This window comes from Poecilia formosa, unplaced genomic scaffold (genome assembly GCF_000485575.1).
Source record: "Poecilia formosa unplaced genomic scaffold, Poecilia_formosa-5.1.2 Scaffold44, whole genome shotgun sequence".
Classification (NCBI taxonomy): domain Eukaryota; kingdom Metazoa; phylum Chordata; class Actinopteri; order Cyprinodontiformes; family Poeciliidae; genus Poecilia; species Poecilia formosa.
Window position 1 is genome coordinate 221,681 of NW_006799983.1, and position 17,734 is coordinate 239,414.

The 17,734-nt window shown below is 37.6% G+C and overlaps 3 protein-coding genes and 1 long non-coding RNA gene across 4 annotated transcripts; 3 read left to right on the forward strand and 1 right to left on the reverse strand.

The window, feature by feature from the left end:
- Nucleotides 1-481: 481 nt before the first annotated feature.
- LOC103137827 (solute carrier family 22 member 7-like) lies at nucleotides 482-4,130 on the forward strand. Its single transcript, XM_007551769.2, has 10 exons — nucleotides 482-936; nucleotides 1,056-1,159; nucleotides 1,448-1,602; nucleotides 1,702-1,870; nucleotides 1,942-2,065; nucleotides 2,347-2,456; nucleotides 3,127-3,341; nucleotides 3,465-3,573; nucleotides 3,664-3,870; nucleotides 4,093-4,130. Exons 1-10 carry the CDS (start codon nucleotides 559-561, stop codon nucleotides 4,124-4,126), a joined length of 1,605 nt encoding a protein of 534 aa, XP_007551831.1. The 5' UTR covers nucleotides 482-558; the 3' UTR covers nucleotides 4,127-4,130.
- A 100-nt stretch (nucleotides 4,131-4,230) lies between these two features.
- On the reverse strand, nucleotides 4,231-6,680 carry LOC107836196 (uncharacterized). Its single transcript, XR_001662064.1, has 3 exons — nucleotides 6,670-6,680; nucleotides 6,525-6,532; nucleotides 4,231-4,371 (listed from the first exon to the last, which is right to left on the reverse strand). It is a non-coding gene; the product is annotated as an uncharacterized LOC107836196 (long non-coding RNA).
- On the forward strand, nucleotides 5,265-10,473 carry LOC103137828 (solute carrier family 22 member 7-like). The gene is made up of 10 exons (XM_007551770.2): nucleotides 5,265-6,466; nucleotides 6,549-6,652; nucleotides 7,124-7,278; nucleotides 8,199-8,367; nucleotides 8,526-8,649; nucleotides 8,718-8,827; nucleotides 9,247-9,461; nucleotides 9,634-9,742; nucleotides 9,897-10,103; nucleotides 10,181-10,473. The coding sequence occupies exons 1-10, from the start codon at nucleotides 5,942-5,944 to the stop codon at nucleotides 10,221-10,223; spliced, it is 1,761 nt and encodes a 586-aa protein (XP_007551832.2). The 5' UTR covers nucleotides 5,265-5,941; the 3' UTR covers nucleotides 10,224-10,473.
- A 2,358-nt stretch (nucleotides 10,474-12,831) lies between these two features.
- Nucleotides 12,832-17,701, forward strand: LOC103137830 (solute carrier family 22 member 7-like). Its single transcript, XM_007551774.2, has 9 exons — nucleotides 12,832-14,668; nucleotides 14,794-14,897; nucleotides 15,212-15,366; nucleotides 15,490-15,658; nucleotides 15,931-16,054; nucleotides 16,153-16,262; nucleotides 16,384-16,598; nucleotides 16,695-16,803; nucleotides 17,298-17,701. The coding sequence occupies exons 1-9, from the start codon at nucleotides 14,297-14,299 to the stop codon at nucleotides 17,527-17,529; spliced, it is 1,590 nt and encodes a 529-aa protein (XP_007551836.1). The 5' UTR covers nucleotides 12,832-14,296; the 3' UTR covers nucleotides 17,530-17,701.
- The last annotated feature ends 33 nt before the right edge of the window (nucleotides 17,702-17,734 follow it).

The following is a 17,734-nucleotide window of genomic DNA, read 5'->3' on the forward strand; positions in this document are numbered from 1 at the left end:
TAAAAGTAAGGCTTATTTTCTCTTTATTTGTGATAAATCAGTGAATAATTATGAAAAAGTTTTGACATGGTTAATGAGACCTTGCTTTTTAAAGTTTCTGTCTGGACGACTTGCTGCCGTCGCATATAAATTCCCCTCACAGATTCTTAATGGGAACAAGATGTGGACTCAAATTGTTTAACAGTGTCTTTCTGTTAAATATTTGCCTGTAATCAGCTGTGCTTTTATTTTCAAGATATCTTACTGGAAAGTATCCGTCTGTCATACAGATATGCTGTATGCTTTTTAATATTTAAGCTCCATAATGAAACTGTTTTGCTGCACGCCTGTCAAGATGGTCTAATCACAAAAGTTTAATATTTTCTGGTTTGAAAAAGATTTTAAAAAGGAGTTTATGTTTGCTACAAAATAACTTTTATTTTGGTGGCAAAAAATGTTTTAACCAGATATCTGTAATGATTAACAATGCGCTCCTAACTGTGTCTTTTCTCTCTGTGTCTTCTCACTTTGCTTCACTTTCACCATATGTCTCCTCATTGACGTCTGATCCGCAGCAAAATGAAATTTGACAACTTACTTTCTGAAATTAACGGATTTGGAAAATTCCAAGTCAAGCTGTTCTTGATTCAGATGCTCTCTCGAATCACTCTGCCGTGCCATTTTCTGCTAAACAACTTTATGGGCGCTGTGCCCCCTCACCACTGCAACATCAGCACCCTGGAAGATGGAGGCATCTTTGGAAATTTGACTCCCCACCAGAAGCTGTTGGTTTCCATTCCAACGGAGCAAGATGGGACTCTTAGCTCATGTCAGATGTTTGCAAAGCCCCGATATGAGTATCTATCAGGCAACCGCAGTGAGGAGGCGTCCATTGTTGAGTGTCAGAGTGGATGGGTCTATGACAACAGCACCTTTAAATCTACCTTGGTAACTGAGGTAAGTGTTGTAGAAAAAGGTATTAGATCAAACATACAGACATATTCTATCTACATAAATCCTGAAGTTGATTTTTTTTTATTATTATTTTTTAAAACTGACCAGATTGTCCTTTGCAGTGGGATCTTGTCTGCAGCAGAAAAGGGATGAACAAAGCAACAGCAACAATTTTCTTTATCGGTGTCATGATTGGAGCCCCGCTCTTTGGGTTTCTCAGTGACAGGTAAGGATTTAAATACAAATACTGTATAATATGTAGTGCAGATGAGTCACTGTGCAAAAGGTTAAAACAAAAGCATCATATTTGCTCAAGTATATTCACTAAAATGTGTGTAATGCTACAACATAACACTGATAAGTAAAGTTAAGATGAATGAGAGAATTATGGGAGCTTTAGCTCAGTTAGAAAAGTTTGTTGTAAAGTTAGACAATAACTGTGGGGTTTTAAGTCAGTACAATTTTTTACCTTCTGAACATCTTGTAACTCTAAACTGATGTCCGTCATGACCAGGTTTGGGCGGCGACGACTGCTGCTGGCGGCTTACATATCCTCCTTGGCGTTTGCAGTTCTGAGTGCATTCTCCACATCTTATGTAATGTTCACCATCATGAGATTGTTCACAGGAATGTCCCTTGCAGGGATAAGCATTATCGCCATTGCTTTAAGTAAGAGAGACATTTCAACTGTGCTTCTTCTCCGTTGTTTATGTTACGTGCATTTTCATCTTCTGATCTGACTTTTCGTCCATGCCATTGCTACCGCAGATGTTGAATGGTGCAGCATTGAGCGCAGGACTTTCTCAAGTGTAATCATAAGTCTGGACTGGACCCTTGGGAACTGGCTTTTGACAGGGATTGCTTTCTTTGTGAGGGACTGGAGGATGCTCCTTGTGGTTGTTACTTCGCCACTGATTTTGGCCATCTTTACTTGGCGGTAATGAAGTTAAATCTTATTACTGAAAGATTCAAATTCTGTTGATGAAATAATGAAGTATGTCATTCCAGGTGGCTCCCGGAGTCTGCTAGGTGGCTTTTGGCAAAGAAAAATGCAGAAGCTGCGCATCATTACATTGCAAAATGCGCTGAGACAAACAACAGGTCCAAGTGTATCGCTACCATCACGCCAAAGGTGTTGTGCCTTGGCACAATATTCAGATCTCTTGAAGTCTTTTATTTTGCAGTCATATGATGCGTAACAGTGCAATGAAAGAAAAAAAACAATGACAAAGGGTTTTTAAAACATAAAATTAAACCCTGAATAGTGTGGTGTCCATTTATATTCAACTCCCTTTATCTGTTAACCTAAACTATGAAACAATTTTCTGTACTGACAGTCTTACAAGTAGATTATTTTAAAATGTCTTCATTTGAGCTCTCTGACTTTGCTCTATTTTTATGTTTTCGTCAAAGACATTACTGGAATCTGCAGAAGTTGATACTGGAGATAAGAAGTACACTGTTGTTGATCTGTTCAGGACCCCAAATATAAGAAAAGTTGCGATATGCTCAGGGATCGTATGGTATGTATTATTTTAAAGTGAATGGTTCAGTACTTTTTAAAGTGGTAACTTGGTAACAGAAACTTTTATGTTTGAGTGGCAATTGTTAACATGGTGCCGCAGAAGAAGAAGAAAACACGAGGGGAAACACCTTACCTGTTTTAAGGTTCATGCTGTGTTTTCACAGTTACTGGTCTTTCTGGAAAGTGTTAAAACGCTTAAAGTAAACAAATATTTTATTGGATAATTTTACACTGAAATTTAACAAAATAGAGCATTTTATATGAAAATATTGAGTCGTGACATATCAGTATAATTTTCATAATAGCATATCAGCAGATGCCCAAAGGACAGGCCAATCAATCCAAACCACATCAACTGTGTTGCTATCTACAGGTTTGCCAGCTGCTAACGGATGTATCAACACTGCTGGTGTATTGCAACAAGTTGTCAGGCTACAGTATAATTAGTCTCTGTGGAAGATAGCACCAAAATATTAATGTTATGTTTCAGATGTCTTTGTTTTTCATGAGTTTCAGAAAACTCAGAGAAAACAACAAAGGAAACAAATTTGGGTTTAACTACTCGTTCACAAAGTTTCTGATTGCCTTAGCTTTGAGTTCCACTTATAAAGACAGAAAGTGGGAATAGCAAAAAAAAGTGCTTAAAGTCAAAAAAAATTGTCTTCTAGGTATGGAGTTGCATTTACCTATTATGGAATAAGTCTAAACATTACAGGGTTTGGACTAAATCCATTCCTCACACAATTCATCTTCGCTTCAATCGAAATGCCGATGAAGATTGGCGTCTATTTCTCCTTGGAGAAAATTGGTCGAAGGCGCTGTGAGATGGCAGCCCTGCTGTCTGTGGGAGTCTGTCTATTCACCAATATTTTTGTTTCAAAAGGTACTTTTTTTTTATTTATTTAAAACTGTCACGTTTGGTTAGAAATACATTCCTAAGTAATAAGATTGTCCTTCGCTTTCAGATGTTTTGTAGCACATCTAATCACTGTGGACTTTTCCCCAGATAAGTGGATTATTCGGACCATTGTGGCCGTCCTGGGAAAATCCATGTCAGAGGCTTCATTCACCATAATATTCCTTTACACAATTGAACTTTATCCTACAGTAGTGCGGTCAGTGGAACATATATACTTATGTTTAGTAAGGATGTTTGATTTTGTTGTGATCGGAAGGTTCCCAATAACCTTTTTGTCCTTTTCCAGGCAAAATGGTCTAGGCTACACCTCGTTTGTGGCACGGCTGGGCGTGTCCATCTCCCCGCTTGTTATGCTGTTGGAAGACGTGTGGCAGTTCCTCCCCGCCGCCACTTACTGTGCTGTGGCGGTTAGCTCCGGTTTGGTTGCTTCACTCCTGCCTGAAACATTAAACACCCAGCTGCCAGAGTTCATAGAAGACATTGAGAAACCCAGGTAAAAAGGAAGAGGCGTTTCAAGGGAACATTATGTGTAATCCAATATCAAATATACAGCAAAGGTTTAGTTATTTACAGAGCCTCCGAGTACAAAGGTACAATTTAAGCGCATTGCATAAACACAGCACATTTTTTAATGCCTTTGGAAATTTTTGCTCTTTTTCTCTTTTTTTGAAGGATATGTGTAAGGAGAAATAAGTGAGTTTTATTTGTATTGCAGGAACAAGTCAACACGGAAGATGGTCATTCAGTAAAAAGGAGAAACGACCAGTAACAGAATATTTTTAACAGCAAAACTGATTTTGAAACAAGAAAGCCAAAAGAGAAAACATTATCCTTGACTATTTACTATTCTCATCCTCCTGGAATCTGACTTTGGACTTTGACACTGTATCCCATGAAATTCATGAAATTAACTTCTATTGGCATCACTGGCACACCACTAAACTGGTCTAAACAGTGTTCCTCTGACACATAGGTTTATTCACGTCAATGCAAGCTAAACCTTTCAGATGTCGGACATGTAGTCTTCACTCTCCTCCATAAATCATCTGTAATCTTATTGCATGAATTATCATCAAATCCCAATTTAAAATCATTTGTTTACATTTCCTCTTAATTCATGTAAAGCACTTTGAATTGCCTTGTTGCTGAAAATGTGCTACATAATAAAATGACCTTACCTATAATAAAACAATTACTGTAATGTCATCTTGTCTCTTTGTGATGTTTTGGGCTTTAATTGAATAATTTTTACTTTATTGTCTCTTCTGCTTGCTCCGTGAAGTCAGTGTGTTTTGAAAAGTATATAAATAAAATATATTTTTTCATACCAATAAAATGCTTAATCTCAAAATGTATTGTCTTGTTAGTTTCTTTTTATCTGCTCAATAGTATACATAAATATGCTTAAATCAGGACACTTTATTAAGTGTCCTGTTTTAATTATGCCCACGGTGTGGAAACTTTTAACTGTGATGACTTTCAAATCACAATAAATGTGTGATACTTAATAAATCCACAAATTCTGTTGTCAGCATACTAAACATTATTTCCATATGTGACTTTTAATTAAAATAACACTTGAAAAGTTTATTAACTTTAAAAATGACAAGTGTGAATTACAGTTTAAGACTGTAAAATGTAAAACATGCAATCACATCAGTGCACACAACATAATCCTCTTTATATGGATTGGCCTGGATTACAAGTTCAGTCATTAGAGTTCTATGGAAATCAGCAAAGAGTTTATTGCAATTTTAGTTCAAGAGACACCGGAAAGTAAAAGAGCAGTAAATGACAAATTGTAGCAAAACAACGCTTTGTTTTCAGGTTTTATTCAAATAAATGGAAGATATGCAATATTATGACAGATTTCAATAACAGACCCATAATGTCCTGTTTGTGATACTAATGAATTGCAGCATCTGTTACACAAGGAATATTTTCTCACTGTGCTTTTCAGTGAGAAAAGCACAATACATGAGGAAACTCTAAGGAACTCAGTGCATGTCTGAACGTTGTAGATTTACTCATCTGAAATCTTTGCACTAATTCCTAAACAACTGTAAATTCTAAAGCAAATGTAAACATTGGTATATATTGTTCTGCTATGTTTGCCACAGTATGCCAACAGAACATAAACTTTTTCAAAAAGAATCTTACTTATTTTTTCCAATACTTTTTAAATTTTTTATTATTTACATTCAGTGTCAATGTCCTTTTGACATAAACCCCAGGAGCAGGGTGTGATAAACTCACTACACCACATTACGTGATACTATAAAATCTTTATGACAGTGATTCTAAACATCAATTGTTTCTGCAGAGTCATAGTTGGTATCTTCTGCCCCAGTTATTTCTGTAACTAACACCTGAAGGATCCAGAAACACTAACAGCCAAGTCCTTTGGTTTCACAGAACAGAGGTCCTAGATCATTTACTCAAGAACACCAATGAACGCCAATGAACGCCTATGGTTTTGCTGACAGGTGTGGGTTAATCAAACCAAGGAACACTTCAAGAACTGTCTGACGAAAAAAAGTTATTTATTGAAAAACAATAGTTACATGACAAGCTCTCGTGAGCAGAGCTGTATGTCCATTAACCAGAGGTCTGTAACAGAGACAAAAAAAAAAGATGCGCTTTTCAGTTCCCTGCCTCCTGTGTGGTGCTTTCCTCCACTCTCTAGCACTACATCATCTGTCAGCAAGATGAAGTTTGAGAATGTGCTTGCAGAGGTTAATGGTTTTGGCAGATTTCAGATTAGGACACTTCTCTTGCTGGTCATTCCTCGTATGACTTTGCCATTTCACTTCCTGCTTAACAACTTCATCTCGGTGATTCCTTCTCACCGCTGCAACATCAGGGCGTTAGACGATGGAGAAATATTTAGGAGTTTATCTCTTGAAGACAAGCTCGTTGCCAGTATTCCTTTACAGAGTGATGGGAGCCCGAGCTCATGTCAGATGTTTGCGGAGCCTCAGTACCACCTGCTGTATAACTCTACCAACTCCACTGATCTACCTACGATTCCATGCCAGGACGGGTGGGTTTATGACAACAGCGTCTTTAAATCGACTCTCGCCACCGAGGTAAGCTTTGTCTGTACATTTTTTTCCGTTATCATGAATTAGTGGTTTATCCCTTAACCCTGTTATCTGTGTTTGGTTTTAGTGGGACCTGGTTTGTGATAAGAGAAGTGTGAACAGAGTCACAGCCACCATCTTCTTCATGGGGGTTATGCTTGGAGCAGCGGTTTTTGGCTATCTCAGTGACAGGTGTGGATATTCCTCACATGTTTCCAGTCAGTTGGTTTATATCTGTATTTAAAACATTCAGGAAAGTTTTAAATTATGACAAAATCAGAAGCGCTAAATGATATTGCTAAAGTAGAAGATCATATGTTCATTTATATAAACATCAGTGCTGGCATATAGTGTCAGATCACTTCGTTTGATCACTTAGAAACATTTGCATAAACAGAAATAATTAAAAAATAATGGGGGTGGGGGGTTAACGCTGTATTTTCTTCCTGTGCATGTGTGGGTTCCTTTTGGGCCCTTTGCCTGTGTCCTACATTAAGATTCTCTTTCGGAGTGAGGATGTGCATGTATGGTTGTTTGTCCTCTGGATCTAAATTTTGCTCTGTATACAATAAGTTGTGACTACAATCATTTATAACAGACTGCAGTCTATTTTTTGCATTTTAAATAGTCTTATTTATTCAATAATTATATTCATTTTCACAGGTTTGGCCGGAAGGGAACCCTTCTGGTGTCCTACATAATGACCACCATCTTTGGTTTTGCAAGTGCTTTCTCTTATAATTTCAACATGTTTGCTGCCATGAGATTTTTCACTGGATTTGGGATTTCTGGAATCAGTATAATCTCCATTGTTCTATGTAAGTTGTCTGTCACCACATCAAAAAATGTGGGTTCTGTAGGTTTGAACTGATGACCACTTGCAATCTTTTGCTCACATCCCAAAACTCATGACCACAGTTGAAGGTAGGAATGTAGAGCGACCGGTAAATAGAGAGCTTTGCCTTTTTTCTTCACTTTCTCTTCACGATATACTGCAGATGTCAGACTACCGATCTCCTGCCCCATTTCCCCCCTCAATACCTAAAGATACTCAAACTCCTCCAGCTGGTTGTAGGACTTCATTACTTTGTAATGAAGAGGGCATTCTACATTTTTCCAGTTCAAGACCATGGTTTCCAAAGTTTGAGGATGGCTCTTTATTTCAAACGTGACTGCTCAGCAGTGCAAAAACCAAGCTCCATAAAATGGTGAATGAGTGAAAAAACTTGACTGACCAACATGAAATCCTGACCTCAACCCAACAGAATAACTCTGGGATGGATTAGAAAGCAGACTTTCAACTAGGCTTTGTCATCCAACATCAGCGTCTGATCTCACAAATGTCCGTTTGGAAAACTAATAAACAGTCTGCACAAACACATTCCTAAACTTTGTTGACACTTTTCAGAGTTTAAGCTACCGTAGCTGCAAATAATGGGCCAATTCCATACTAAAGTTTTTGTATTTAAAATAGAATGCCATTAAAGTTATGTGAATAAAAGGAGGTGCTATGTTGCTGTAAATCTGATAAAATGTTTTTCCATTGTTGTCTTGGTTTTTTGTCTTGGTTTATGGTGCTGTAAAGCAAAATCTTAACATTTACAACAAAAAGTTTATTTATACAGAAAATCTCGACTGTGAAATAAAATACTAAGCTCCCTTGAATGAATCTTTATTTTAGTCTGTTGATTTTATGTTCTGTTCTCTTTTAATACCTTTAATGTTCTTTTTTTGACAGGCGTAGAATGGGTCGGAATCAAGCATCGCACCTTGGTGGGAGTCTTAATGAGTTTGGACTGGAGTTTTTCAACGACTCTGCTGCCCGGTGTGGCCTACTTTGTGAATGACTGGAGATACCTGACTGCCACTGTGACCAGCCCACTGCTGCCGGCTATAATCTGTTGGCGGTAAGCAGAAACTGGTTAGATTTAAACAGTAAAAAGAAAGTAAGCATTCACTCCTGTTTGTAGAAGCAAGTGCATTTTTGAATGTTAGAAATCTTTTAGAAAGTCTTTAGAAAATCTTTTATGTTTGCGTCACGCTGCCAACCGTTCTTCTTGTGCAGGTGGCTCCCAGAGTCTGCCAGATGGTTGATAAGTACTGGAAAAGTGAATAGTGCTCATTTTTACCTGACTAAGTGTGCAAAACTCAACCGCAGAGAGGAGTTCATGGCTGACCTGAAACCTGAGGTACAACAATTTCCACATTCTCTTCATGTAAAGAGGTTTTTGTTTAAATTTCTCTTTCAATTGTCTAGATTCTCTCCAAAGTAATACTTGTTGAGGATGAAAATAGAAAATACTCCTACATGGACCTTGTGAAGACTCCCAAAATGAGACGACTTGCTCTACTAACTGGCATTGTTTGGTATAAACATTTTTTTATTGTTTTTCAAACTGCGATATTACAGGGCATAAAAAACGCAGTGATACCTCTTTAATGTTTTTATTGTGATTTAGTACATTGGCTTTATACATCTTGAGGCTATAGAGTATTACTCTGTTCATCTTTCAAAATAGCTCCAGTCTGATCACCCTTAGTTTCATCTGTCAAAATCAGTTTTGTGGTCTTGTTAAGGATTGCTGATTTGACTTAGGTTTAAACTAAAAACCTACACACCAATAGAGTTTGGACTCTATTGTATAGAGTCCAAACGACAGGAAGCAGTTCAGCAGCAGCAATACAACACATGACACAAACTAGCCAATCAGAAACCAGCATTCATAAAACATTTTTTTTTTTTTTTACTAAACATATTTCTTGCTGTGTTTTTCTTTTACCCGTAGGTTTGGAGTGGCCTGCGTCTATTACGGAATCAGCTTAAATGTTCCTGGGTTTGGAGTGGACATTTATCTCACGCAATTCATCTACGCCATCTCCGAAATCCCAGGAAAAATCTTCATCATTTTCTTTTTGAACAAATTAGGCCGAAGATGGACTCAGGCTGGAACACTTGGCTTCACAGGGCTGTGTTTGTTCTGCAACATTTTCGTCCCTCAGAGTAAATCAAAAATCTAAGCATGTGTTTCTCACAACCAGAAAGCTTGCAGTAGCATTTACACGTGACAAACATTTGAATTGTCAGTGACTTGAAGCGACAAGTCCTAAAACCATGAAATCATGAATTGTCAAAGTTGGAATACCTAATAAAAGTTGTTGTTTTTTTATTTCAGATATGTGGATAGCAAGGACGGCTTTTGGAGCTGCAGGCAAGATGTTTGCAGAAGCAGCTTTTACAACTGTGTTCCTGTACACAACAGAGCTCTATCCGACTGTCATGAGGTCTGAAAACATTTCACCTCTTTTTGTCTAGTCAGACACATTTTAGTATCCAGGAAAACAGATTTGCAAGCATGTTATTCTCATAAAAACAATAGTAAGAACAATATCTGTAAATAAGGACTCGAAATTAAAATGATTCTGTTTGGTTATACAGGCAAAACGGACTTGGTTTCAGCTCTTTCGCTGCTCGCACTGGTGTGTCTCTATCGCCCCTGGTGATGATTCTTGAGGACGTCAAGTCTTACCTACCAAATATAATTTTCATCTTGGTGGCTTGCATTGCATCTGTGTCAACTTCTTTTCTTCCCGAGACACTAAACGTCCGTCTCCCGGAGACCATCGAAGACATTGAACAGACAAGGTAAAATACAATAAAAATGTCTGTTTTTAGCAAAACCTCAAAACGAAAGCTTTGTGAAAACGTATTTTGTTTTGCAGAAGACGATCAATACCGACATCCGATGAGAACGCGACTCTGTGACTGCTTTTGGGCATGAAAAACAAATTGGTCGATTTCCACTGGAGAATAATTGTCTACAATGTTAATCTGCTATACAAACCCTACTCTGTTGTTTGATGAAATGCTTTGATGTCGTGAGCAGAACATGTTTGTGTCTGACACTGATTAGAGACAGTTAAATATCCATCAGTCTGATGCTAAAATTAAGTGATTGTCATGTAAATCCTTGAAGAATCTACAACTTTAAAATAAAATTACACACTAAATGGTGTACATCAGTGTCGTGACTGTGTCCTCTTAAACTTATTCACCGACAACGTTGAGGCTGCTGCAGCCTCCTGATGGGAAAATAGTTAGTCCCATCAGGAAAGTGTCCATGTTTATAAGGGCTTGTTAAAATCTGATCAGACTGTGCCAACGACAATTCCTTGCATTACAATCCATCGTCAGTGGTCAGATGTCAGCTTCTTCTTTACATGAAAATAAATATGTACCCGTGTCACACAGTGGGCTGTCATTAGAGCCATCACCAGGTCTGCTGTTGTTTTTTGTAACATCAGATGCAATAAATTACTTAAACTTTTTAATATAAAGGCAGAAGTTCATCAGAGTCACATTTTTGTGGAGTTACTTCAGCTATGGGTTTAAGGCTTGCCTGTGTAGTTTAACAGACAGGACAGCTACCCCATCATACAAAGGGATTCTGTACTCTGAATTAGTAATTTTATCGTCAATAGATAAATTACCTACATATCTGAGAGAAATTCACAGCAACCTGACCCACTGATGATAAAATCCCAAATAATGAGAAAATCTCTTTTTTTATACTCTGGAGAATTTCAATGAGTAAACATTTTAAAGGGGGAAAGGAAGCAGTCTTTAATTAATGGCTGTAAAGCTGTTTTAATAGATTAGAGGACCACTGTTTCTGTCAACACCACCTACATTTTTTTAACCTACAGCCATCCAGGTAACACTGATAGGTGGAGATAGTCTCTTCAGACGGTGGACTCTTTCACAGTGTGCATAGATGGACTGTGTTCAGACTGCCAAAGTAATGCAAGTACAAGTGTCCAGGCCACCTGTAAAGATTTTGCCATCACTGTGCCACATGCATATAACCCTGTCCAGACACTCAGATCACCCAGGACTTGACACATGCAGACATTTTTCAGCTGAGTCATATTTTGCAGCTGTAGATGCTTTGATCCTGAAGTGCTAAGCTAATGTTCACAAGTTTACTCCATTTATTTACTCTGTAATACTTATGTCAATTTACCAAAAATATATGATGATGGGCCTGCATCAAATGCTGCCTGCAACACGGCAGAGTGGAGCCGCTGAGCCAGTGCCTCTTCTGTTGATGTTTTAACACACAAAATTAAAGTCCACTTAGGTTTGAAACGAATAAAAAGTCTGCTGAAGGTGACAGACGGTCACAATTTAAAACTTGCATGTGATGAACATGGTCAGGGTCTCTTTGTTATTTTTGCTTACAACAAACACAAAAACAAGAACACGTTTATGAGTAGTTTAAACATGAAAATGTTTGGGGCTTGCCATTTCACGGGTTGGAATTCAATCACAGAATACTGTGAAAAATAACCTGAACTGTTGGGGAAATACAGTTTTAGATTTTGACAACAACAAAGAGGCATACGAAAAGAGGCTTCAAGTTTTTAAGTAGTTCTGTTAAACTGGATTGTGTTGATTGTTGGAGACGCAGCTTACAAAATTACAGGTATTAGACCAACAGCCGCTCTGTTATACATGAATCAGTAAAGCCAGGTAATATTCAACATTTCCTTGCAAATCTAGTGATGTGCTGTATGAGCATGACTCATCACAATCCAGTACAAATCTGAAAACATAGAGTTTGCAAGCAAGATAAAGAAATGTGTTTTTAAACAATTAACTGTTCAAAAGTGCTGCTTTGTCTTTTTTTTATGTGTAGATTACACTGGCATGAAAATGACTGTCTTTTAAAGGTGACTAGACTAAACATACAACAGCAATAATATTATTATGCATTGTAATGCCACATTATGCAGATCTCACTAAAGACTAAACTTAACAGTTGATTGTTCTGTATTGTGTGTTTAATATCCTCCTGACTACCTACCAGTAGTTCATTTTTGTCCTCTATAGAGGACATTTCTAAATTTGAATATCTCCCACCCCCTGCATTCTACTGAATTAATTCCTTTTGATATCTGGAGAGGACATTTAGGGCTTTTCAATGGTACCACATGTGAAGGGGTGGGACTTTTGTACGTATCTTTTTCTAATTCATAAAAATTGCGTTCATCAGTTATAACACATTTTATGGGAAGAGACAAAGTAAGTGCATAAAACTTTTTATTACCTTACAAAGAATGTAGGATTTAAAAAAAATGGTGATTGGACAATATTTTTTTTCCTGGTAGTCAGGAGGATACCCTAATTACTTGCTGAATGTTTTTAAATAAATTCTGATTTTAGGGTAAATTCAAATTCTCATAAAAGAAAATCTGAAAGAAATGTGAGATAAAAGTATTGAAGAAAACATTTTGAAAAATTTAATGAAGTCTAATCAGGACAAGTAAGTAAGACATGTTGGTGTTTAAAACTGAAGCAAAGACTTGTTTAAACAGTCCCACAAATTTGTGGACTTACAAACTCAAAGTTTCTTCATCAAACATCATACACTCATAAAACATTGCACATTTTCACTTTCAAAGGCTTGACATTAACTGTAAACACCATGGATAATAATCAGAAATTTGACATTTAAAAACTGAAAAAAATAAACTTTGATATTCAAATAGATTTAAATCGGCAGAGGTGCAGTACAACAGCTCAGCTTCCTTCCTTAATAACCAGCAAACAACATGATTTTTGGGCATGGAGATAAACAGGAGGAAGATAGTTCTAACTACAATCTCTCATCAGTCTTTAAAGGGAAAAAGTATTGACTTAACCATCAAAAACCTGCATGTCTCTTAAAAAGTGTAAACAAAAAGTTCACTAAATACCAAGCCATTTATGGATATGAAGTGAAATAACTTTTTTGATATGTGCTCTGCAGTGTTTTTCAAAGCTGGGGACCTGCTTTGTATCAACCCTGTATGGGTAAATCAGAGGACAAGTAAATACCTTCTCTTCAGAGGGTAACTCTCTGAGCATCTAAACTTTTACCAAATGAAGATGAGTGTCAGAGTTAATGGCAAGGTCAGGAAAGAAAAAGCAGATTTGTTTAATCTTGAAAATATTGTCATTTCAAAACACAGGCTTAAAAAAACTGGACAAAAACAATCAAACGAGTATTGATTCCAACTGCAAGAGGTCGTGGTCAGATTTTGGCAGAAGTAGGGAGTGACGGTGTAATGGTATATGGATTCTTAGCACAATTTGTTACTCGTTTAAACGCCACGGCCTACTTGAGTGTTGTTGCTGCTCCATCCCTTTATGAGGCTCAGTGCATCCATCTTCTGGGAAAGCTTTTTCTACTTTTTTTTGTTTTATGAAGCTGACGATTTCACTGTGCTGCTCTGAGCTAGAGCCAACAAATCAGCAACAAGTGGAGATCTATCAAGTTAATATTGTGCAAAAATTGTAAGGAAAAAATATTCCAACACATTGTTGTTGAATCTGTGCAACAAAACATTAGCGTAATTCTGAAGACAAAAGTTGAACCTACTGCTAGTGATTTCTACCTAATGAAGTGGCCACTGAGAGTTTACCTTCAATATGCCAGAATCTTCGGTTTCTGATAAAACTGTTGTGTTTTGTCTGATCTGCGAAGTTTATGAACAAATCAACAGCAAAAGTGGTGGTCCAATTTTTCTTTCTAAATAATTCCCTTCATAAGATAACTGCAAGCTCTTCTTACATAAGGGAATGTTGACAGCAAGTTTGTAAAGTAAAATATTAACTCCCTTCACCTGTAATCTTGCAGTGGGTGGTTTCACCAAATGTCAAAGGTCGTACTCGCTTGACAGAGATTGAAAAGATTGGTGAATTTCTCAGTATACAGGCATGGGAGCTTGAGGAGTTCATCTACTTGCTTTAATGATCTTGCATGAAGACCCACCGCACTGGAAAAAGACGCAACAATGAAGTTTGAGAATGTTCTTGCTGATATTAATGGATTTGGAAAATTCCAGAAAATGATCATTGCAATCAACTTCTTGGGTCGCTTCACGCTTCCTTGCCACTTTGTGCTGAATAATTTTATCGCAGCAATACCAGCTCACCACTGTGACATCAGCTCGTTAGATGATTTTCTGAATTTATCTCAGGCAGAAAGAATTACTGTGAGTATCCCGGTCGAGACAGATGGGAGTCCCAGCTCCTGTAGGATGTTTGCGAAGCCTCAGTATCACCTGTTGCTCAACTCTTCTGATGCTACTGATGCGTCCACTGTGCCATGCCAGGATGGATGGGTGTACGACAACACAACCTTCAAATCAACAATAACCTCAGAGGTAATCCTGCAGACTTTTCTTACCTTTATCTAGATAAACACAAATATTGATATTAAAACTGACTTTTTCCCAAAAGAAGACTAATTTTTGGAGGGAATGTGCCTTTCTACTCTTGTTACATGAAGTGGGACCTTGTGTGTGACAGAAGAGCGAAAAACAAAGCAACAGCCACCATCTTCTTTGTTGGAGTAATGTTTGGAGCCATAGCCTTTGGAAGTCTAAGTGACAGGTATTACAGTTACGTAATGGTTATGTAAAGGAGTAATTAAACTATATATATATATATATATATACACACACACACTGCTCAAAAAAATAAAGGGACCATTTCACTTTAATTTTGTGTGTGGCTCCAAATCCAGGCCTCCATTGGTTAATAAATTTGATTTCCATTGATTTTTGTGTGATTTTGTCGTCAGCACATTCAACTTTGTACAGAACAAAGTATTCAATGAGAATATTTCATTCATTCAGATCTAGGATGTGTTATTTGAGTGTTCCCTTTATTTTTTTGAGCAGTGTATGTATATATATANACTACAGGTTTGGCCGCAGGATCATGCTCCTGGTGTCATATGTATCTGGCATGCTGTTTGCTGTAGCAAGCGCCTTTTCTACGACCTACGTGATGTTTGCAGTGTTGAGGTTCTTCACTGGGTTCTGCATCACTGGCATTGTCATCGTCTCATCCGCTCTCTGTAATTAATCTGCGATTATACCAAGCTAACCTGAAAAGATCTGGGAAGCTTTAGACATGGTTATGAGTAACATATGTTTTAACTCAGTCTGAAAATATTGAAAACTTGGATATTTCCTTGCAGGTGTGGAGTGGGTGGACATTGAGCACAGAAAACTGGTTGGAGTCATCGATAGTTTATCCTGGACATTTGGCAGCACAGTATTTGCAGCAATTGCTTACTTTGTGACTGACTGGCGTTGGCTCATTCTAAGTGTTACGTCGCCATTAATCTTGGCCATCATCACTTGGAGGTAAGACTTGGTGGTTTCCCACAAATACAACTTTGTATTCTGTCATGGTGGAAATAAATTACAAAAATTCAGTAAAAGTTTTGATGGCAAGTGTGTTAAGTCAATGTTTCTTTATAGTATTAAAACTTTGTACTCGTACGTAAAAAAGCTAATGAAAAACGTCAGTTCATAAAATGTTTAACATAGTTGTTCCATCTGGGTGATGGGGGTGATCAAAGTTTGATTTCCTATAGGAATATATGGATTAAAACTATTTATTTTGCTAAACTCAGGTGGATGCCTGACTCAGCGAGGTGGCTCATTGCCAATGGAAAACTGGAGCAGGCTCAGACATACTTGAAGAGATGTGCCAAGATAAATCAAAGAGAAGATTTCATTCACACACTAAATGAAGAGGTTGTATTCAGCAAAACTGAAAGTTAGTCTTAATTTTAGACCATCTGTATTTTAGTGATCAGAAGTAAAAACCAATATCTGCCCCTGACATTTTTCAGACCTTATCCACGATTGTAGACAAGGAGGCAAGAGGACGAACTTATACGTACCTCGACTTGGTTCGAACACCTAAGATGAGGAAAATAGCTCTGAAAACTGGCCTCTTATGGTTTGTACAACCTGTGCTATTTGCTTTATTATTACCAGGTCAAAATAACTTGTAACTATAAAATGCTAATTATATTTAACTCAACATTTTTTTTTGTATCTGAATACTTCTGTACCCATAGGCTTTGTATTGCTACAACATTTTACGGCATCAGCTTCAACATCGCGGGCTTTGGCTTGAATATCTACCTTACTCAATTTACCTATGCTATAATTGAGTTGCCAGCCAAGCTATCAGTTTACTATTTGCTGGATAAAATCGGCAGGCGCAGCACTGAGGTGGGAGCTTTGTTGTTATCTGCGCTCTGTCTTGGAATCAACATTGTGATGCCAAAAGGTAGGAGACTAACTGCTTCAGAAATTATCATGTAAAGAAAACCAATTAACTCTAATATATCTAGAAAAAAAAAAGTTAACACCCCTTTCTTCGCAGATATGTCTGCGGCCAGAACAGCTGTTGCCGTTATTGGCAAGGGGTTTTCTTCAGCTTCCTTTGGAACGGTTACGCTGTACAGTTCAGAGCTGTATCCAACTGTGGTTAGGTAAATGACAACTTCTCACTTTTATGGATAACTTCAACACACAGTAATGTAGCTGCTTTGATTTCCAAAGGCATGTGAAAATACATGGTTTAAAACAATGACTTGCCGCCTCCCCTGCCCCCTTCATTTGACATTGGGCACTTTCCTGATATAAATTTAAAATGTTGAACTTGCTGTATTTCTCTGTTTATTTTTGCTAATACATATTGTCTTGCAGGCATTCAGACAGCATAAAGAGCATTGACCTTGAAAACCATTCACAGAATCAAATTGTACATTTTATCTTCATCCCAACAAGTGGCACTTCATTTCTCTATGGCTAGAGTCACATAAAAAGCTTTTAGATACTACAGGAACTAACATGACTGCAGCTATTAGGATTTTTATACATCTTAATAACCAAAGCGGACTTGAACTATTTGTTCCTGCAGAAGTAATCTCTTGAGCCTATCAGGTCTCTCCTGTTAAGAGCTGTACTTCTGTCTCTGTTGCAGGCAAAATGGAATGGGCTACAACTCCTTCATGGGTCGGTTTGGTGTTGCTGTGTCTCCTCTGATCCTGTTACTAGATGAGGTTTGGAAGGATCTTCCGCAGGTGGTCTTGTGCTCAACAGCTATACTGGGAGGACTGGTGGCAAGGACTTTGGCAGAGACACGCAACAGGTGTCTGCCAGAGACGATTGAAGACGTTGAAGAAACGCAGTTTAACACGAATCAGAAAGCGTAAATATTTTCATGGAAAATGCAAACCGAATTTTGACGGATTGATTTGTGGAAATTTGTATGCAATTGAATGTTGATGTTTTATTATGAAAAGTTGACATTTTAAGATTAAAAGCAGGTTTTGCTTGGTAAAGCAGATGATGCCAGCTAATAAAGGAGCTTGAGTCTCAGTTCACCACTGCTTCTTAGTTTCATGTATGTCTTCACAT